This window comes from Phoxinus phoxinus, assembly GCF_949152265.1.
Source record: "Phoxinus phoxinus genome assembly, chromosome: 10".
NCBI classification, from domain to species: Eukaryota; Metazoa; Chordata; class Actinopteri; order Cypriniformes; family Leuciscidae; genus Phoxinus; species Phoxinus phoxinus.
In genome coordinates, this window is record NC_136885.1 from 30,565,857 (window position 1) to 30,590,138 (window position 24,282).

General features: G+C 37.3%; 1 protein-coding gene across 8 annotated transcripts in view; it reads right to left on the minus strand.

Annotated features, from left to right (window-relative positions):
- The window catches only part of zfpm2a (zinc finger protein, FOG family member 2a), a 184,789-nt gene that overhangs the window by 128,196 nt on the left and 32,311 nt on the right, over positions 1-24,282 (minus strand). Inside the window, exon 1 of one of the 8 annotated variants that reach the window (XM_079625620.1) lies at positions 23,756-24,000. The exons of the other annotated variants lie outside the window; for them this stretch is intronic. Within the exon in view, the coding sequence (XP_079481746.1) occupies positions 23,756-23,795 (40 nt within the window). The 5' untranslated portion in view covers positions 23,796-24,000. Of the gene's footprint in view, positions 1-23,755; positions 24,001-24,282 lie in introns of those variants that run through there. 8 annotated transcript variants of the gene reach the window in all.

Consider the following 24,282-nt stretch of genomic DNA (forward strand, 5'->3'; position numbering starts at 1 on the left):
TGTCTTTTGATCAAAATGATCTGATAAAACAATCTCATTTATCCTTTCTTGTGTATTTGTGTACACTGTTCAAGAGGTTACAATGCAGGAGTGCATTGAAATGCCTTATTCTTTTCCACAATTTCTTCCAAATAATTCAGCTTGAACTGCTTCATGTACAGACTCCAAACGTGGTTTTGCAGATCATTTCTTTCTGATGTAATGTAAGGTATTCTTTTAAGATATTTAAGATACATTTTTCAGAATTATAAACACTTACCAAAAATAACGACGTCACTGTAATACATGCTGAATTGTGATTGGTATTTTCATTCTAAATGAAATAAAGCATGAAACACACCTTAAACTTTGCTGTAATCTTATCAATAGTGATCGACCAACCTTTTTTTATTGCACGTCTTACATATTCAATAATAGAGGCCCGGTTTTTTAAAAGTCCATAAAATAGTGAACTCAAAACAAGGCATCAGGATTTGTCATTATTTGAAGACTTTCTGGAAAGAACAAAAACAAAAATTTCTTCAATTACCTTAACTATATCAATAACTGTGCATCACCATTTTCTTCTCAGTTTTAAAAAGCAGTTATTTTAAAAATCATGTTTCAAAAAAATGTGTCTAAAAAAATCTGATGAATTGAACAGCAAGGTACCACTAAAACTCACTAAATAAAAATTCCACTTTTTTAAACTTTGATTATAGTAATAAATGAATTTTGAATTCAGTAAAAACTTGCATCATTGCTTTGATGATTGATCAATCATTCCTGACATTCCTGTCACTTAATCCCTAATGACGAGAAATAAAATAACAGCATAAAAAAATGCAAAAAAGCACAATATTAAAAATTCTCTTTTTTTATATACAAAAATGTGTATCATTTACAATGCTTTTGATATATTTTGGAACTTACATTAGGATTGTTGATGCTAACAATCTCCTATAATGGCCAAATATCTGCGAATTAATCTGCCTGCTTGATACATGTCTCTCATAAGTTGTCATGACACTCAAAATAGCATGAAAAATTTGGCATTCTTGTGCCGTTGTCATGATGAAGCGGAACCGACTCTAAACTAAAGCTTAAGAAACCTAAACTTACCTAAAACTTTAACATTATTCATTTACTGCCTTGCAAATGCAGAAATTTCCTTCAGGACATGCAAATATACAGTAGCTTGAGAAATAAAGATATAATATTTATCATCTGAACAAAAACAATTGTAACAGAATATACTGACGTGTTCCAAACATTTTAATCTAAATGTTTAATAACCATCTTTCTGAAGGATTAGCTCATAAGTGGCCTGTCAAAGGCAAACATTTCCCTGTATGATTATTCAGGGTTGTAGATATTCAGATTAAATGTGCTTTTGTTAGTGATACACATTCATTATTCAATGCAGTCAACCTTCACAGTCTTCAGACAAAAATGCATAGAAGAAAATCTCAGTAGCAATGAAAGAAGAAAAACACCTCAGAAATCACTGACACTGTTGACTTCAGAAGAGAAAGAAAGTTTTTTTCCCCCCCTTTAAGGCAGGGTTTTTGTGAAGCAGCCTAATTATTTATCCAGTAGGTGCTTTATGGCTCTCATTAGTTTTCACTCTCTTTCTACCGTACATTAAAAGGCTGAAGACAACGCTCATCTGGTGCTGATAACATGCCGGGTCTACAAGCCTCAGTCGTCTGAGGGTAGAGAACGGCAGCGCTCCCAAACATTAGAAGCTCTCTGTGCCCAAAATCTGCAAGGATGCACTGAATAGAAGCCAATATTGGGAATTTCAGGTCTCCCGGATCAAATAGTGGCATAAAAGAGGAAAACAGAGCAGGAGAGAAACCGTAAGAGGATATGAGCAGGTGTAAGCAGGGTTATACTAGAACCACAGAGGGTTTGGTGAACAGACTTGGATGTAAATTGGAGGAAAACACACATTCTGACCTCCTCCTGGGTGAAGTTTTGGGGTGAGATGTCACCTCAGTGTGGGCTCTCACAGGGACATCTGCCACGACGAATTTCACCAATCTGGATCAATCTCAAGCCAACCACAAGATCTGATCAACACAATCAAACTCTGACATACAGACCCCATTTGCTCTCCGTTTCATCTCATTGTTGTGCAGGAGAAACAATTCAGATATGTTTTTTTTTTTCTTTTTTCTATGAGTCAACAAAAACAAAAGCACTGGACAATAAGACAAGCTCCTGTGGTCACATTCAACAAAGACCATGCTCAACTTCATGCAGTCAGATCAAGCTTTCTGTCCTCCCTAACACTTCGATAAAGAGAGCCCTGCCCTGCTCTTCTACATCTCTTACTCACTGCAATGAGGTTTAAAAACTAGGCAAAAAAAAAAAGACTAAACTTGAGAGCTGCGGACAATGAGAAATTAGCCTAATATTTTCAGAATTGAGGCAACTCAAAAAGTCAAGCAACCATATATTTACCAAAAATATTTTATATTTTTATTTTGTATTAATTGTTAAAAAATTATCATTTATTGTGCATATAAAATTATTTATATAAATAAATTAGCAATTAATATGGTAAAATGAACCAACCAGACAGACAGACAGACAGACAGACAGACAGACAGACAGACAGACAGACAGACAGACAGACAGACAGACAGACAGACAGACAGACAGACAGACAGACAGACAGACAGACAGACAGACAGACAGACAGACAGACAGACAGACAGACAGACAGATAGATAGATAGATAGATAGATAGATAGATAGATAGATAGATAGATAGATAGATAGATAGATAGATAGATAGATAGATAGATAGATAGATAGATAGATAGATAGATAGATATACACCATTTTTGTATACTATTTAATATTGGTTGACTTGTAATAAATAGATGAAAATTTCAATTTGTGCTGCTAGTGGCACAGAAATGACACATTTAAACTTTAAAAGTTTGTGTAATGTAAATAAAAAAACACTGCCTGACACACATGCTGTAAAACGAGATCTCACCTACTGTAGTGCTATAAACACATACAGTACACCTTTCCTATTTAACCCTTTAAACAATCAACAACAGAAGATGTGACTAGGCCTAATATAAATCAAAATGATTGGTCAATTTTGGCATCTTGCAGTCAGATATTTTTGTATAATGGCTGTTAAACTGTATAATTGACTGTTGCCCCAGGCAACTGGTTTCCTACATTACTACTAGTCTCTTGTATTGATCTGTGGTCTCTTTCTTTTCACATCATAATATTTGAGTCATGTGGTAAAAAGCCAGGATAATGTAAAGTTAGCAGGTCATTATCGTCAAATAAACCCCTTCAGCGAAATACAAGACCCTCCTTACCAGATCATGTTTGTTTATTGCAATAGATCAGAAGTCAAGAGTATGAAATGACACACAAGTACACACCGACACAAACTCACACTCCACTTTAAAGGTATCTAGCCTTGTACACTATTATTGATAAAAAAAAAAAAAAAAAAAAAGCTGGTCAATATACATCATCTGGCTGAAAGGATTATATTCTTATCTAAAATGATATTCAATAAAGTATGACCACAGAAACATGACTGGAGTGCCTCCTGGTCTGGGAAAAAGGAAACGTTTTATTGGAATTAAGATCAGTGTCGAGATTAAGAGGAGAAACAGCAGTATGATTCCTGTTGAAGCCGATATTGCACTTTGTGTTATTATTTTTTTCTCGTTTCTAACACGCGGAGCAACAGATTCACGGCTGCAGCTCAGATACAGCACCTGTGCTCCTGAAAGAACCTGCAAAAAGCTTTTAGTAACAGACCCGAGATGAGCAGATCAGCGGCCTCAAAAAAGTATTTGGACACTTAAGCCACACTTTCAAATTTGTGAATGTCACTGGATTAGATAAAAAAACATCAAACCAAGTGGCCTAAAACGAACTCTGAACTAACTTCACTTTTCTGAGCCATTTTTGCAATGACTTTTAACCAACTGGTGTCAAGCCCTACATCTGAATGTGTGTACCTGCAACAAAGTATGCAAAACGCAAAATGTCAAATGTCTAAGGATACTTAGTATTCATGATATAGTAAGTGAACACTACCTGGATGATCTACAACATCTGCTGGGATTCGGAATTGTGCTTCCACACTTTAATATCCCACAATTACAACCCAACAAAAAGTGTTCTGTCTGACAATCCACCAAAAGGAAGGTAAAAAAAAAAAAAAAAAAAAAGTCTAAAAACATTTTGTCTTCACTTTGAATATCAGTTGAATCCCCTCGTTGGGGACCAACCACATGGCCGGCACCAGGCGCACTTTCTCCACGACAAGCTCCTGTTTGGCTAGGAAAGGTCAGGTCGGGGCTCCGGCCACCAGTACACCTTCTTCTACACCACCTATGTGGTCCGTTTTCACCCAGTACATATTTGAGAAAAACCTCCAGAGGGCGGACAGATCTGACTTTGACCGGGAATGAGCCACACTCCCTAGGCTAGGGGAAGGAGATCGGACAGCATGGATGTTAGGCCAAGTTTGTCAATTTGGATTTAACCATTTTTTAGAAGGATATTCCTCCAGGGGCGTCTGAGCTCGATTCGTGCCCGGGGACGGTGCATCTTGCCTGGGATGCAGTTTCTCTGACAGTAGAAATGATCAACGCATTCTCATCCTAGGGCGTCATATACTGACACTTTTGACATTTCGTCTACATCCAACGCACATGGCACCCTTTAGCGTCAATATGACACGCACAGAGCTTTGTTCGGTTATGGTTGGGTTTAGGTCTGGGGTAGGGTTAGGGTTAGACCGCTAGGAGGCGCCTTCTGGCCCATATCTATCTGCATCTCTAAAGGAGATATTGACGCTAAAGGGTGGCATGTGCGTTGGATGTAGACGATATCTCAAAAGCATCAGTATATGACGCCTTGGGATGAGATTGGGCTGAAATGATGCACCTCCTGCTGGGTAATGGTAACCCACTAATGGTTTTACAACGAAGAACCTGATTTCACCAAGTGCAACATTCCAATCAATCAATCAGATTTGAGGGACAAGTTTACAGTTTAATGTCAAGTTTAGGTTTACAACCGGGGTTAGGCGTCACAACATCGGCCGCAACGAATTTCGATACAACTGGGGTTAAAATCAGCTGTCACTGCAGTACTTACATTGTGAAAATCTTTTTAGAGTGTGGTCATTCCACTGAGGTCCACTTTGTTTGATATTTCGTTATCTAATGCAATGAAATTTACATTATATGACATTAATTTAGCTTCTCTGTAAAATCTTTGTTATATGCAATAAAAAAGAAACATCACATTGACCTCTGTTTTAGGTTCTCAGAGCAATTTCAAAAGGTGATAATTCATTGCTGTTGTAGCATTCCTCATCTGTGAGTGGCTTTGAATAAAATAAATGAAAATATTCAAAATATTCAGAAATAAATGAAAATATGAATATAAAAGCAAATTAATAAATACAGATACTGATAAAGAGTGCTTTTTGCAAAGATATTATACGTGCGAACTAGAAAAAGTCCTGCTCAAGTATGTGACCTGTATCTTATGTGACGAGTTCTTCTCGCGAGCGCGGCGTGACATGCTGTCTGTCTCCAGTAATTTTATTAAAGCAGGCTGGATAACACGCACTCATTTGTGCTGCCTAATTAAGAGACTCTCCTCCCCTTTGTTACGCCCACCAATTACAAAGAGCTCATTTGCATACCTGGGGGACATTAGTAGGAGGAAACTCAAATTAAGCTCTCGAACTCATTCAAAGCTCAATGTCCCGTTGGTCAATGCTTAAAATAAAACAGATGTTTGTTGTTAAGCCCTGTGGTATTAACCTAATTCTGCTCCTCTCTTAATTGAACTCTTAAAAATACCATCCGAATCGGACATGACGCATGCTCTCAGCAGTAAGTGACAAACTTAGACTTGTTCGGAATGAAAAACAAGTGTACTACCTGCTAAAAAAGCAAGAACAACAGTTTGCTTCAAAAAGTAGTATGCTACATTGTTTGTCACATGAACTCATTACATTGCATGCTAAGTCAGAGAGTAAAAAATGGTTCTTGTGTTAAATACTTCTGGGGTTTTTTGCACTGGAAATGAAAGGTCAAGTTAAGTGAAGTGCATTGCATTGTTGCGTAGACTAATATCTCATAAAGTGCTCTGGTTGTATAGATCTTTCACATATTCCATGCACACAAGTAATCTGTATACAGTGCACAATATGCTTACTATTTAGTATTTAGTTTCTTTAAATTGGTCTAAAGCTGTCATGTCACTATTAACCCATAAAACTATACATTTATCAATGCAAATATTTATATTTGCCTATCAAACATTCCTTTTGTCTTGAAATGTGTAAATGAAATGTAATAAAATACTATTTTTATAAATAAAACCATTTGAAATGTGATATAAACCTAATAAAGCGCCAAAAAGTCAACACTTTCAGTGAAAGAGCGTGATTTAAAAATGCTTTTCATAAACAGCTCTATGTTCCACTAAATTCAAAACAGATATTTTTCCTGAGATATGTGACAGACGATCTGATGACTGCTTCCACTTATAAGAAGGACAAATGTGGCATTCAAATTTCTTGCAATTTTCTGAAAATCATAAACGAACACGGTTAATATCAACCTGACAGCCTAAAACACACACACACTCACACTGTCAGAGCACTTGGAATCAAAGTCTTTAAGGGGAAAAAGGCGAAGTAACACACACACACACACGAAAATTTGGGTGTGTTCAATTTGGATGATGTATGCAAGACCGAGTCCATGCTGGAGGGGTGTCAGAAAGCAATCAGCGTTCCATCTCTGATGAGTCCGGCGACAGCGTGATTCACATCGAGGATGGAAAGCTGATGTGCTGGCCGAGACGAAGGCCAACGTTCCCCCTCGACCACCCCCCCTCCCCCTCCAAAATGCCACACAATCACCAGAGATTAGACATGCATCTCAACTCCAAAGCCACAGAAGGAGAAAAAAAAACAGAGGACATAATTTGTGTCCTGATTATGATAGACTCTTTTATTCCACTTCTCGACACAGCTGTGGAGAGAGCTGACGTTGAGGAGTGTTACCATTGACTTACAAATGTCAAAATATGGAAAAAATGCACCCAGCTTAACCACAGAAGAAGTCTGACTGCCAAAGCGACTCGAAATGGATGCGAGAGTCTGAAAAGACGGCACACTCGCTTTAGCTACTCGTTTCAAAGCACGGATCTAGATTTTAAAGGCGATCATGAAACATAACACCAATACGAGCAGCATTATAAACAAATCAGCATGTGCATGAGGAGAAGTCAAATCTGTCATTCTGTAAACTGTACGACTACACAGCAAACACAATAAACCATCACTTTCTGATTTTATATTAACAAGTATTCTTAAATACATTTCGTAACTTCACAAAAAATGACAAAAACCACAAAAAATGCACACGGCGGCAAAATATAATGGGGGTCACACATAGACTTTCAGGTAAAATGTCCAGCAAATTCAAATAGCGAAAATATATTTGACCAATAGATTGATATTTTGGCTCAACACACACACACACACACACACACACACACACACACACACACGCACGCACGCACGCACGCACAAACTTTATGGTTTGCACTGTTGCTATAAATTGGGGGTAGCTTATATATTTTATTTGTTATTTATTATTACATTTATTTCAAATACAATTATTTATTCAAAAGAAGTCCTAAAGACATCATATCCTGTTACCCATATTCTGAACTCATTTAGCATGCCTCAAGTAGTCTCTCTGAAATCAACATTGTACTTTTTACCCCACAAAGTTAATTTGGCAATTCTGTATTTTCTTATTTATGCTCCATGGCTCTGTTTGGAATAGCATTATACTATTTTTGCGGTATGCATTACTGTATTTTTTCTGAACAAAATATTATATAAAAGTTGTACTAATTACTGTATCTAAGAAAGCGTGAAGCTCAACAGAGAACAAAGATTAAAACACTATTTCCCATAATGCAATGCATTCCAGTTGACCATATTCAGTGTGTCAAACGTACTAGAAGTTATGCTACATAAAATGTGTTCAGTTAAATGTCTAAAGTTAAAACATTTCAACACAGAACTTGATTACAAGCACAAAAGTTAAATTCAATGAATGATTAATTAAATTAAGTGATGAATTAAATCACTGCATTCAAATTAAACACACTGCTGCCATATGACACAAATGCAACATACTAATAACTGTGATACTGCATACGGTTTCACAATATTTTTTTTTACAATTTAATGTCAACAGGGCTGACAAGAAATATCTATAAGTTATAGAACACACTCATTAAAGTTATAAAAAGTGAATATTTATGTAAATTAATACATACATATTCATGTTTATGTATATAAATTTAAATAAAAGTTAAACATAAATATATAAATATTAACAAATTAAATTAGCACATTGTCATATAGCCTTTAAGTAATTCTCAATTAAGTAAACAGAGATAAAGTCCGCAATTTACTTTCTGCTACCGTAGAACATATCGTCACTCGGTTGCAAATTACAGGTACTTCTGATATTCAAACTAGGGAGTTTACAGTATATACTGTGTAGTAAGTGCTAGTATGCCATTCCAAACATAACCTCTACAACCACTCTTTCTTTTTCCTTTCTATCCTCTGTCGCTATCTCTCTCTCTTGCTCTCTCTCTCTCTCTGGCTTTGGCAGTGGAGATTGGACTCTGAACTCAACTTAGACACAGAGTTGGAGGATTTTACAGATGGTCGGGAAGAGGCTTTAGCATTTGAGGAGAGCCCGATTTCACACCGGTGTGTGTGTGTGTGTGTGTGTGCGTGTGTGAAAGCAGGCCACCTCTAATCCACTGACTGCAGAGAAGGCCTGCAGCTATCCTGCTGCCCAGCACTGCCCACAATCCTGGCTGCTTCTACAAAGCCATACATGGTGCATTAGAGGCCCGGGCTGAAGCACTCTCTGCTGATATGCCGATAGGTGCCGAACAAAGAGTCCACAGGGAACCGCATGGACCCACACACGCCTGAACACCAGAGACACATGCAATCACACGCCACGGCCTATTCACCGGGACCACACGGCCGCTGACCCGTTCACACCTCAGATCCGGATCATGCTGAAGGCCTGGTCACACTACACTACCATTCAAATGCAAAAGCATATGGACCGGTTTCCTCAGCCTGTTGCTTTTGACGTCACGGATCGGGATAGTGCTTGTGAAAGGCTTGAGGTGTGTCGTTCCCATATTCACAGCAAGTTTTAAAGTCTGTCATGACCTCAACTAGGATGTCTATGAAGCATGGTGAAAGCTATCGGTCAACATTCCCATTCGTGACACTTGGTCATTCCAGATTATTATATAATATTTTTAGGGAGTTCTTTTTCAATAAAAGTGATATATTTAAGCCAATAAAGCAGCCAAATGCCCACAATGTTTCTAGTTGGTTTACATATTGAAAACACAAATCAATCTCAGAGCCTATAAAACAATGCATTAAGAAAATTCTTTGTTATATTTGTGAAAGTTATTATTATTATTTTTTACATTCATGAAAGAAAGCTTCTATACACACACACACACACACACACACGATATGTGAATTTGGGTCCATCACTAAATAAATATTATATAATAAATAATATCTTGGAAAAAAAAAAGAATACACGGTTACACATGAATGGCCATAAATGGAGTTTTTTTTTTTTTTTTTTAGCAGTGGCTAACAATCATGATATCCAGCAAAACCTTGACCACATGGATTAGCTTAAATCAGCTAATAATGCTGGCGTTTGACTTTATAAAAAAAACAGCCAGGTCATTTTATTACAGTTATCTGAAATATGAAAGGGTCTTTGAAAAAATTGCCTGAAATACATGTTTCTATCTTTCTATATCTTTTAAACTGCCATAAAGAAGAAAGTCAGAGAGAGAGGAAGAAACAAAGAGAGGTATAGGATTAAAAAAAAAAAAACTTTTAAAACTCAGATAAACGTGTGCAATCTTCTCAGTGGAGCTGCTATCTCATTGGAGATAATGTGATGAAAGTCATTTTACTACATTCATTAAAGTCCTTTCAAATGTACTTTTCTGACCACCACAAGGAGCTAATCTTCAGGAAAGCTTGAGAAATGAAAGGACATGGGAGATCATTACGATTAAAGCGTCTATGAGCCAGGCAAGCACACGTCCTTCAAACAATCCATCATGCATTGCATTCACACATTCCTGCACTCACAAACCCTCCAGTATCACCAACACGCCGCGTTTCAATCGTTAAGTTTGATGCTCAATGGATGTCGGTTATGATGCATTATAAATTCAGCTCGAGTTTCTCTTCATTGACACGTGAGATTTTTCCCTTTTACTAAAGATTTCTGAGGAAAGAAACTTATGCAAGTTTCCTGTAATGATTTCGGTTCAGATTCCCCAATTACGGTTCTGTTGCATTCTCAATCTAATGTTAATGTGTCCGTTTCATTAATAAGATAGAATGAATGTCTGTTACTTACTTTAAGGGTTTTGAACGGAGAGTGACATTGACGCAAGAATGTTTTTACACAGATCAGTGATGTGAAAGAGGTCAAGTAGCTTGACAAGAAGCATAAAAAGGAAAAGTAATCTCAAGGATGAGTCGTCTTTACAGACATAACCGGTTCCTTTTATTTTTATGTCTGTGCTTAAACCATAAATATGGTAAATCAAATCAGACATGAGACAGGTTGCCATTGAACTGCTTTTGCTTTCTTTGCTCCACGTATACATGTAGTTTTCGTTATGATGTCACATGCATCACACCTGATACTCAACATTAGTCTTTTAGTGTGAAAATTGCAGAAACGAGATTCTCTACACTCTAAAAAATGCTGGATTGTTTCAACCCAATTTTGGGTCAAATATGGACAAACCCAGCCGTTGGGTTACATTTTTTAATTACATTTTTAACCCAACGTTTGGGTTTGTCCATATTTGACCCAAAACTGGGTTGAAACAACCCAGCATTTTTTAGAGTGTACAATTGCAGGAGTTTGTTTAAATACCTGACTAAGAAAGACTAAAAATATTAAGTTTTACATGTTTAAAGTGATCAACTTTAAGGATTAAAAGTAGCAGAGCCTCAAAGCCAAAGACAAAACTCATTGTAAAAATAATAATAATAATAAATGTTGCATGTCACAGCAGAAGCTGCCCCACTTGACCACTGTGTTATAACTAGTTTCACGAGACCAGTGGAAGATGAGAGAGGAGGAGACGAATATCTGTGACCTTTTTGTCCTTCACATTTGCCGAGCTTCAATCTGAAAGAGGGAATCAAACACACTGATCCGAAACTCGCTGTCAAACGCAGAGCCAGACATCAATCAATCAGCACTTTAATATTTTTTTTTGCCTCGCTTATCATTTGACCCATGTGTTATCCTGTTTCAGTGGCTTAAGAAAGTTGATGATGGTCAAATGTGTGCCTCTGCAGATCCCAAACACACACACACACACACACCAACTCAAATATACAGTATACCCCCCACCCCCGTTGTTTATTCCATATATCGTAAAATATTAGACACACAAACAAACAGACCTATTTGGTCTGTTTCTCTCATGCAATTTTATTACACATTTCTTATTTTTTTGTTTTGAGTTTTACACACTCTTTCCATCTACTTTCAAATATCGTTTTGTTTCACAGAAGAAAAAAAATTCATACATGTTTGGAGTGCAAGTAAGCAGAACAGAATTTTCACATGAGTGTGATTTTAATTTTTGCATGAACCATACCATTAAAGCCTAATCCTGGTATATGTTTTCTGTGTACAGTATCATGTGAACGCAGAGGGGCAGATATGCCTAAATCAGAGGATAAAACAGGGTTTTACAGAAAGTCCATATCATGACAAACCTCAGACATGTGGTCCTGTCAAATCAATGCACAGCTTTGCCCTTAAAGCCTTAACATGTTCTGGAGGTTTACTTCTCATTTCTTACATATCTGACGTAAATTGTTGATCTGTTTATTTCCCGGAGCTTTGTCTCCAGTGATTTTCCAGCCAGTCTGAAACATGATGTCCGCTTTATATTACAGGCTCTGGGAAATACTGATGTACAAATTGAAGTGAAAGGCCTGATGTTTAATCCTCCCCAGCACCTTTCCCTTAATGATGTCTCCCAAGAAATGCCAGAGAAATGCCCAAACCCCCCATCAGATACACACCAGCTCCACTAATTCCTGCCAGAAACTCACACTTCAATATTTCTGTCAACAGCTTAAGGTCAGTGTGTGTGAGAAATATACCCCGTAAATCTTAATATGAGTGAAAAATAAGTAACATCATCATCATCATCATAAGCTCAAGAAGTGAATTTGTGTGCAACGTCTCCATTGCAAAGAAAAAAAAATGATTTTTTATATCTCAAAAGACAATGAGAATGACTGAATGAAAATCAAAGATATTTCTACTGAGAAATCACGTGTCTCTTCTACAGTTCAGATGAGATTCTTCAATCAAGGCAGAACTGGAAGATTGTAAAAAGGAGAACAAAAATTTAATTTGTCTTCAGAAGATATCTCTAAACAAGTTCTCAAACTGTGCTCAGATTTCCTCAATATGAATGCAAACATTTCTCATAAAAATCCCCCATACAATGTTAGGTGAAACATCTGAGACAAGGTTGGAACTTCAATTAAGCATAGAGGAATGCTTTAAGGAGATCATATTTAAATAAAACATTACTGTGAACTCTATTTCTCAGAAAGAAACAATCTTCTTCTAGGCTCCTGAATGTCTAATACTGATACTGGCTAAAGTCTCATTCATTCGGAGAAGCACTGGAGTGTGTGTTTGTGTTCATCTCCATGCCTCACACACACACAAACAGGCTTAACACAAGTCAATATCCATATTCATTACATGCTAAGATTTCCGCTGATAAAATTTTGGCGGGCAGATTGGCGGTCTAACCCGTGAAACGCACTTAATTGAGCCGTATCCACGCCGGTGATGTTCGGAGCCAAGGTGACGGAGACGTGCGAGTGAAATGAGTGAATTCATGATGTTGCCCCTTCACTCTCTTTCTGGCTGTTTCCCCTTTTGGCAGGGGCCAAATAGAGAATCCCCCAGGCAGGAGTGTGTGTGTGTGTGTGTGTGTGTGTGTGTGTGTGTGTGTGTGTGTGTGTGTGTGTGTGTGTGTGTGTGTGTGTGTGTGTGTGTGTGTGTGTGTGTGTGTGTGTGTGTGTGTGTGTGTGTGTGTGTGTGTGTGTGTGTGTGTGTGTTGGGATCCCTGGGGGCTATTCTGAGCCTGATGAGGTATATGCACGCTGGAACCAAATCGCAAACTGGGCCATAACAGGGACCTCTGGGAGAACAAGTGGGAAAGACAAAGAGAGAAGTTGTCGTACATCGCAGACGGTCTGCACTAATGTTGGGGACTAGCTAACTTAAAGTAGCTTTCCTACTAACCGACAACTTTCATTAGCATGAAAATAGCTCAATCTTCATCATGCTTTCAATAAGTTAAGTTTTATTTTCAGAAAATGTAATAATTTAAATGGTTTTTATGCCATATTTATATATAGTTACACCCTTAGAGGCTAGTTTTAAAGTAGCTTTCCCAACACTGGTCTATACACAGCTATGGTGAAGAGTGCCATGTTGAGAAAAAAAGGGAATATCTTTAAATATTTTGTTCTGATATATATTTATTTGAGGAGAGTCATTCAATTGTGCGAGTGTGTGTATGGTTGTGTGCATGTGTGTTAGTCCTCGTCTGATGCCTGAACAATCAGATGGGCACTTTCATCAAAATGAATAAATAAATTAACATAAAATGACATCAGGCTCTCCTTTTACATGTCTATGAGAGCCCTAGAACTACATCTGATTAATATGAAACCGTTTTTAATGGAGACTTCGTGAAAACCTTTATAATACACAGACACAACAAATATGAATGAACTGCTGAAGGAAAGCAAACTACTAGAATATTATTTATGTGTACATGAGTATAATATAATATTTTATAGTGAGAGAAAAGTTTCTAATAAGGGTTTGGGTTTTATAATGTTTCTCAAATGACACCATTAATTTCTCCTTATCATTTGATGATTAATATACATGAATTTTGACTGACAGACACCTGCGCACACACATCAACTAAATCCACACTCGATCTGACAATCGCAGCTTAATTTTATTTATAAAAGCCACCGCTTCAGACTAAACCTGTTCTAAAACCCTCCATCTAAAAGGACAACTGTATTGATCAAAGGTTAAACAATAGGTTTACATACATCAAAGATAAAAAAAAACTTTAATTTTCTCATAATATATATTCCAGCATCACCTCATTTCTCAAAGAGCCTTAAAATGGTTCATTCAAAAATTATATCTCTTTAACACTGCCTTTCTGAGAGTATTCTATGCTCTGATTGGTCAGACAGCCCAGTCTATTGTGATTGGTCCCCTCTGCTTTGATTGGTCAGACAGCCCAGTCTATTGCGATTGGTCCCCTCTGCTTTGATTGGTCAGACAGCCCAGTCTATTGCGATTGGTCCCCTCTCTCTGATTGGTCATGATTGAAACACGATACGAACAGTAACGGTGGAATAGTTTTGTTTCTATACCAATTCCAGCAAGTCCTCATCCTTTTGAAGTTAAGGCAAAGTGGATTTGCAGCGCTGAAAACAGCATCTTCTCAACATGTCGACAACACAAGCCAAACTCTTCCAGGCCTCAGCTACAAGTAGTGTTTGAGGGAGAGTAAAAATAAACATTGTTCGCGGGCAGCCAATGAAAACATTAGGCTGGCTTTATGCAAATGTGTTACATTGTTACGTTGCTAAAAGGAAGTGACTCTGAACTTACTGATGACTCGCTTTATTCAGTTCAGGTTCAATGATTTATTTTAGGAAACAACTTTATTTCACTTTGATCTTTAAACCTTTGCAGACCTTTTACATGTACAACAGCTATATTACACGGCATGAAAGGTACAATTTAAAAAAAAACACAATGGGGCATTTTAAATTATTTAAATACAATAGTTGGGGAAGAGAATAGAGCTAACATTGATAGCATATCTCATATCTCAGATAATTCAGTGTCAATTTGAGCCTTTAATCACAAAACTTGGTATCTTGAATAATATGAAAATTCTCTTCTGAAACTCAGGTAGACAAAAGTTAGATTACTGGGGTCCTTTTCTCAGGAGAAAAAAAACTGTTATTTAATCTCATTGGTGCCTTGAAGAAACAATTGAGATGTAAAAGAGATCTCATTTGTGATTTTTCCTTCCTGAGGGCATGCGGTATCAGACTTTAAATACTGATGTTCCAACCTTCCCTTTCGGTTTTGATCAAAATGAGGCCAGAGAGAGATAGAGACGGAGACAGAGAGAAACAGAAAGGGCCCAATCGATGATCTGAGAGTCTAAACTAGATTTCTAAGCAGTTTGCCACTCTCAGCAGCAAGATAAGATAAACTTTCTTTGACCTGAGCGATGAAGTTGCCATGGCGATCGGGGAGTACACTTTCCCTATTGATATTACGCTGATGTAACAACAAATAGAACCAGATCGCATGGCCGATAGCGCTGATTAATTAATACCAATATCGATCTGTACAAGCAAGACACAAGGCTATTAACTCTGAGGCTGAAAGTCAATTGTTACCTGGAGCTCAATAGACTGATCACTGATATCACAGCTAAATAAACTAAACAACAGACGACACAGATTAGTCAAGTACGATTTCTGCGATTTGATCTTGTTAGGTCCTTCAAGACAGAGTGAAAGGAAAAAGTTGACTTAAAGGGACAGTTCAGCCAAAAATCATTTACTCACCCTCATGCCAAGCAGAAAAGGAGAAACCAACCAATAAATACCATTGAAGACTGACTATACAAAATATGGGCTCAGGAAGATTTTTTTATTTTTTTGAAGTTTCTTATGTTCACAAAGGCTGCATTTATTTGATCAAAATACAGTAAAAATAGCAATATTTTGAAATATTATTACAATTTAAAAGAACAAACAGTAATATTTTTAAAATGTAATTTGTCCCTGAAACAAAGCTGCATTTTCAGGATCATACTCCAGTCTTCAGTGTCACATGATCCTTTAGAATCAATGTTTTTTTAATGAATAGAAAGTTCAAAAGAACAGCATTTATTTGAAATGTTGTAACATCAATTTAATGCATCCTTGCTGATTAAAATAAATAAAAAAAATTTTTTAAATAACCCAAACTTTTTAACAGTGTGTATAAAAAATGTATTTAGACTTATTTGCATAATATATATATATATAAATATATATTTGTATACTTTTTTAGGTTATGATTTGAACAACATAAGGGAGAGTCTGAATGAAAAATGATGAATGATTACCAACTAACAGGTTTCTGAGAATGATTTGGGATTACAAAACTAACGTGAATTTGAAGTGACAACCGTAAAATGATGAGTTGCTCTCTAAAGATAAAGATATTGTTTAAAGCGTTTTTTTCTGTACAAATATCACAGCCGAAGGCGGCAAACTGTCAGCTCTGGAATCATTCGTGAGGAATTCAGGAAAGAGGAAGATAAAGAGGAAACTTTGGCAGGAAATGACCTCCACCTTTTGAAACCGCCAACCCTGATGCATCATAGACTGTTTTCCAACACAGCGAGAGAAAGACAGACAAACCGACAGCGAGAGAGAAAAGGAAAAGGGGAATGTTCAGAGAGTCAGAAATGACAGCATTCCTCCTCTCTAATGATGGATGTGCAAACTCTTTACACACATCTGTATTTTCCTTCCAGGAAACGCAGATGGTCACTCTACACACACAAGCTCAATGGAGCTCTCACAAATGAAACCAGTGACAATAACAAGACTTGAAGCATAGTCTATGATGTATACTTTACATAAACGCAAATCTGCGGAAAGCTTCGCGATTACATGCATTGTTGTATGTGGAAATTATTCAGATTGTAATTCATTACGAAACCCATGTTGTGTCGCATTTTACAACCAGTTTTCTCTTTATTGTAATGTAAACCATTTTTTTTCTCCGATTGCTCTACATTCAGAAATGCATTTCTGGTAATTTTGTCATTAAAACAGCTTCCCTAGTTTTTTATTATTATTCTTATTTTAAAATCCATTAATTTTTTTTATTTTTTATTTTTTATAAATAACATAAGCGTCCAGTTGAGAACAACAAAAAAGTAAACAAAACAAGACAAAAAAAACCTAACAAAACAAGGGTATTTCATCCATTCCACATGTACAAAATATCATAGTATATAATAATAATAATACAAATATATTCAAGGGTTTAACCAAAACAAACCCCACTCTTTTGCTTTACTGTTTTTCAATCCTGTCATTATTTTAAACATCATATTTCTGTTTTAAATGGCACAGATATTTGAACATAACTTGTCAAGGGATAGTTCACCCAAAAATTAAAATTCTGTCATAAATTACTCACCCTCATGTCGTTCTAAACCCGTAAGACTTTCGTTCATCTTCGGAACACAAATGAAGATATTTTTGATTAAATCTGTGAGCTTTCTGTCTCTCCATAGACATCTACGCAACTACAACTTTGAAGCTTAGCAAGAGTTCATAAAGAGATACAACTAATCTATATGAATTGAGCAGTTTAGTCCAAATTTTCTAAAGAGAATGGATCGCTTTATATGATGAACTGATTGAATTTAGGCTTTTATTCACATATAAACATTCATCAACCATCAGTTGAGGTAAACGGAAGCGAAAGCATGTTTGCTTGATGTGCGAGAACCAATGGGGTTCATTCTTGTGTTACGCAGCACGTTTGAGCTTCTACAAGAACCAATGAGGTTCATTCTCGTGTTACGCATCACGTTTGAGCTTCTACAAGAACCAATGATGTTTGTTCTCACGTGTCAAGCAGGTTCGGTTGAGCTGATCAATGTGAATAAAAGACTATATACATCTGTTCATCATATACAGCAAGTCTCTTCAGAAAGTTTGAAATAAGCCGCTCAATTCATATTTTTACGATGAATTTTACGATCTCTTTATTAACTTTTGAAGCATCAAAGTGGTAGTTGTGTAACTGTCACTGGAAGAACAGAAAGCTCTCAGATTTCTACAAAAAGAAGGGAAGCAGTCATCCGAAGATGAACTAAAATTTTTACGGGTTTGGAATGACATAAGGGTGAGTAATTGATGGCAGAATTTTTTATTTTTGGGTGAACTAAAGTATTGAAGCAGGAATGCAAGTATTTTGAACGCAACCACGCGATTTCAATACATCGACCAAGTATTTGCATTTGAGTAATTGATAAAAGCAGAAGATTGAAAAATATTGTCAGAACATTGGAGCATTTCCTTTCTATAAGTTTGTGGAGACAAATGGCTCCTTCAGCTTAGACAAGGCAAAACAACGCAAGCTGTTATTGGCAGCCAACAGATGTCGAAAAGGAAAGTTGGCATCCAGCAGCTATTCGTCATGAGACAAATCTATAAGAAAAACAAAAAACTGCACACTTTCATCAGTGGAATCTAACAAAAAAACAAGTCTTAAGTATGAGAAAGTCATCTCAGAGGAGTTTTATTATTACCACAATGACATTCTCCTCCAAAACCAATGAATGCTTGAGCTGGTTTGGACAACAGTTCAATAGAACACAATACACACACACACACACACAGTCTTAACGCGTCAGAATTTCCCAGATGACGAAACATCAACCAGACCGCAGACACAAAGATGTAAGCTCCATATACATTCAATAATTTGATAAAACAAAAAGGCATAAAAATAGAACAAAATATAGGCTACTAAACTGACTGACTGGTAAACCACAGAATTCAAACCGCACAGTTTCATCTCCAACATAAACATATCCATGCACACACACACTGACATGTTGGCAGCCAAGTCAGCAAACACTCTCACTGCACCATTATAAGTTGAGTCTGTGATAAACCCCATCCAGAGATAGACGTGTCACCTGATAGGCCTGACGGAGCTCTCGTATGACATCATCATCTGCTGGGCGGAGCCGAGATGACAATCACACACTCATTATGAAGTCATACTGACAGTCCATTACACACACACACATTGACACATAGCAACAACAAACCTCCACCCGAGATCTCTGACTACTATTTTCCAGCACAGAAAGCTGGCAAATCCTCCATACACTTCAGTTCGAGCGTAATAATCATTTGGATTGGCACTGGATCGCGAATACACTTTTAAAGTGCTGTAGCTATTTCAGTCAGACGTTTCCTTTGTCAGCTAAAAACTGAGAAACAGCGCAAATTGGTTTGGAAGAGGCTCATAAAGGTCCGCTCCTGACCATGTTGTTGAATTGGTTAGAATTAGTTTTGCTCCAAAACCTAGTGAACATATACTTAGGCAGCATTGTAAGGCATTGCTGCTCATTTGCATAAAGTCAAATCACCAACAGTTGTTTGAAATTAATGACTTTAGGTTGCTACAAACTGCTGTCACTGTGATCATCCCTTTGGATCTCTCATTAGGGAAAAGGCAATCCTAGAATGCACTGCGACAAGCTCAGTGAAAAACAATATGTTGATTATTAAATACCAAAACTCTAAATCTAATTAAATATGTACTACTGTATCCATGCTAATGCCAAACTCTACTGAAAGCAATTGTGACAGCTATTTGTGTAGCACTGCTAACACAAATTGAGACAAAATGACTTCCATTCAATTAACACATTTTTTTTTTTTTTGTGGGGGGGCAAATATTTGGGAAAACAAAAAGGGATAATGCTCCTTTTTGTTTAAAGGTATTAAATAATTATAGGATTTATATGGATTTAATGGAATGAAGATAAAAAAACAAAAATAACAAATTTATTGTAAGATATTATGAAGTGTTCAATTTGAGCTCCTTGCATATTAAATTTGAGTTAGGGTATCGTTAGCCTAATATTCCTGAAAACTGCTCTGTTAATGTTTCTTGTTGTAATGAATTACATAAAATCAAAATGGTAGCCTTTAATTTAAAATTGCCAAAAAAATTTTTTACAAAAAAAGACGAGTATAGTTTGCATCACTGGGTTTTACTTAGCCGTCTAACATGTCTATCAAAAAAGAATAGACAAAAAGTGTCACACTGACATTCATGTTCAGAGTCTGTGAGCAGTAAAGCCCGCCTTCTTTGATTTGATTGGCCAAGTCCATCATCTTAACACTGACAATCGCTGTTAGACCACTGTGGCAAATCAGCCAAAAATTATAACTTTTAAAACTTTTACCAACAAACAGAGCGGCGTGTAATGAAGTGCAGACGAGCAGCATCAACAACATCACATACTGGCTCTCAAAGTCTATTGTGGTGACAGCCGTGACGCTAGCATCGCCAAGGTCATGGGTTCAATTCTCAGGGAATGAACTGATTAAAAGGACACCTTCAATGCAATTCAAGTCGCTTTGGATAAAGCGTCTGCCAAATGCACAAATGTATCATGATACCTATGTATGCGGTACACAACAATGCAGCTCACTGGCTTTGGAAACAGAGTTGAAAGAGAAACCGTAGCATCTCGCGAAGCAGAGAGCGTGAACAGATGGAGAGAGGCTATACCCATCACCCTGCCTGCTCTCCAACCCCACATGTGCAACACGAATGGCTATTTTACAGACAAATTACACCACGGGGCATGCTTTCCATTCCCCAACCTGTGTATCTGCCCTGCCTATTACAGCGCCAACAGGCATTCCTCAACACAGACTGAGACATCACACTCTCCCGCGAAGCTAATCGAGCTCCATCCAAACACATCAGCCATATTTTCATCTCTTCCTGTCATAAATTTTCGCTGGCCCCGGCTCGGCCCGGTTAACAATCGGGCCAATTTATTGGCATATTGGCATGAGGTGATAAGGGCTAAAAACAACAGCAGCAAGCAGCCGCTCGTGAAGATGAGCTGATAACGGCGATATGAGCTCCCATACAAAACATCTCACCCTCCATCACCTCTCTATCAAACTCTTATTACGATGAGAAGACGTGAAAGAGGAGAGGGCGAGAGGGGTCTTCGCTTCGCCGGTGGGGGCGGGGACCAAAACTAACGCAAAATAAATATTGATAAAAAAAATGGAATCAGATGTAACGTTTCAGGGCCAAAAAAACAAGGAGGAGAAATACATAATTTATCACAGTATTATCGGGATATCCAGGCAGCCTAATCAAGGAGCGGTGGATGACTATTTTTTGCCTTATCATCCAAAGTGGTGGAAACGGAGAGGGAATTATCAGCCGGCTGCAGATTGCTGGGTTGGAATTTTAATGGTAATAATCGCGGCTCTGATGGTATATCTCCCCGCCTTATCTTTCCCATTATCTGGCCCTATCTCACAGGCATCGGTGCAAATTAATGGTGCTTTTTCAGCACGGCCTTTTTATCATTGCTCAGAGAGCACCCAAGGGGAGAGAATAAGCAAAATATTAAAATACTGCATAAATCACAATTTGAGATAACCGTCCAAACGTATGGAGGGGGCGTACGGTGCCCAACAACCTTTTTGTCCTTTAGAATGACTCGGTCTCTCTGTGCACTGGATCTCTCTTCCTCTTCCTGAAGTGCCGGAGAGAGGAACTATGGGCTCCGCGTGACCTTTCGGAGCCAGAGACAATACCCTGATATTATGAATGCTCTAGTAACGGAGCCGTGAGAGCTGTTAGATAACTCAGACCTCAGTTTCCTGGACGTATCAAAAGGGGAAATCGTCGCAGATCGATTTGCATGCGAACGCCTCGGTCAACAGTTTAATGACTCTAGCTCATTTCTGCCGTTCAAAAGCTGTCGCGCTTGTCGGATGAGATAACAGAAAGTACCACATCAAACAAAATACGCAAAGATTTCTTTGCACAGACTGAAAGCCTTCAATCGTATTTGTGTTTACTGTACTGTACACTGGTACAGTCAAACAATATTTGCTCTCACACTCTCACTGCAATACGTCTTAATCTTTCAGTGTCTGGATTATTCAAATGAGACATTTTCAAAGAAATATATATATTTTTAAAAGTTACATTTAACTTAAAGAGTAAAATGCATGAGCTCAATATAGCACGCACCATCTCATGCACGCACACAATCAAACGAAGCATTTTCTTCCACTAGTACACACTCTGCATGATGACACACATTCAAATATCGAGCAGCGACAAAAAATTATATGGCTTTCAGAATTGTGCAACTAGTTTATCTCGCTTGTTCTCATCCCCTTGGCTCAGTTTAACCTGTTTCTAAAAAAACATTTCACAACAGAGAAAGAAGATCCTTCATCCTTCCTCCCTGCGGTCCACACACACACACACACACACACAGGCTGCTAAGGGCCCAGACCAGCGACCGCACTTTGACTCTTTCATTCACAAAAGATAAATGCCACAATACCCAGCTCATTTAATTATTGTATAACATACAGAACTGCAATTTTATTGTCTGATCTTTTCACATCCCGAAGTGCTGAAAATATTCAAGTACCATCATAACAGTGTCCATAAATAGGCCTGAAAAATGGAAGTGCTCAAGCTACTGATGGTGTATATTTTATGAAACGCATTATTTATTTAACTCAGTAGAGCTCTGCAGATTATTCAAGGCTGAGATGTGTCATATTCATTAAATATTAAATGTATTTTAGACTACAGAAATACTTTTGGAAGGATGCATTCCAAGAATACAACGAATAGCCTAAATTGAGTAAAAATACAATTATTTAATTTGCTTACATTAGAAAATATATTTCAGTCTGAGTGATCGATATTTATTTCATGATATCGATATCGGATTCTAAAAAGACCCTTGAGACCTTTACGAGAAAAGCTGGAAATGTTTTAAAACTACAGTGAACTATCTCAACTCATCAGCATTTATTATACGCCCGAAGCCAACATAAAACTAGAACAATTGGAAAAATTAAACCTTGAAAAAATCATCACCTGTTAATCGTGAAAAACATCTTCACATCCCCAAATACAAAAGGACTGAAAGATGAACTGACTCAAAAACACTCTTTACACCTTTTTAAAGAATCATCTGAACATATAAAATTGCATATAAAAATCAGTGCATGAGATTCTATGAAACTTTCAGCCCTAAACAAACACAAGCATTACTATTATAAATGCCCTTCTAAAAATCACAATTGCATTTAAAATCAGTTTTTTATTCTGCCTGAAAAGGTTCTATAAAACTAGAATATGCATTAAGAATAAAAAAAAAATGCAAAATGAAAACATAACAAGCAAGTCTTTAAATGTCACTAACTGCATCATTATGAAAAACATCTCCACATGCCTAAAAAAAAAAACAAATCCCTGAAAGATAGACTGACTGTCAACAGACCCTCTCGAGGCTTTGACAGAATCTAAAACAACTACTTTAGTCAGTTCCTGTGATTGAAACTTTCAGCATGAAATAAGCACATGCAAGAATATTCTACATCTCAATAAGAATAAAAGAATATTAACGAAGAATGTGCAAAACGAAAGCATAACAAACCAGTCTTACAAATCTTACATTGATTGTATCACGCGAAAAATAAGCCTGATTAAATACAAAAACACCGAAACAACAAAGATCATTTAAAGAAGGACTAAAAGAAAGACATTTGCACCTGCTGCTACTATCAGTTGTGATAATAAACTGGTCTCCCTTTCGTCCAACTTTACTCCGCCTGGCTTAGAAACAAATAACAGTAATAATCACAAACCGAGTAACTTACGTTTGATTTGCCGGGGGTTGCTCTGCTTTCTGCGGGACATGTTGATCCGGATGATTATTGATTATTAAATATTATTATAGGTTGTTATTAGAGGTTTTTATGGATCATCCAAGAACCGAACGGGTCGCAGAAGGAATGAGGATTATTCACAGATTCTTGCTCTCACACGCGCGTCCCCCTCGCTCAGTGCGTGCGTGTAGCCTATATGTGTGTGTGTGCGCGCGGAGCTGCGGTCCGCTCGGACTGACGGCAGAGGGGAAGGCGTTTCGCGCTTTTGTTTGAACATGAAGTTTGATCCACCGCGGGCGCCGTACACACACAATCTCTTACATGTACTGCTGTTAAACTTCACTGTTCATACGGATTATTGTTTCAAAAAGCACTAAACGGACGCCAAACGTCTTCATTCTTTTTTTAATTTTCAAAAAAAGTTATTTAAAAGGTTTGATAGATATCTCGAATAAAAGAAACTTAAGTATTTATTTATCAAGTAGCCTAGGCTATAAAGTGTTCCTACTTCTACCTAA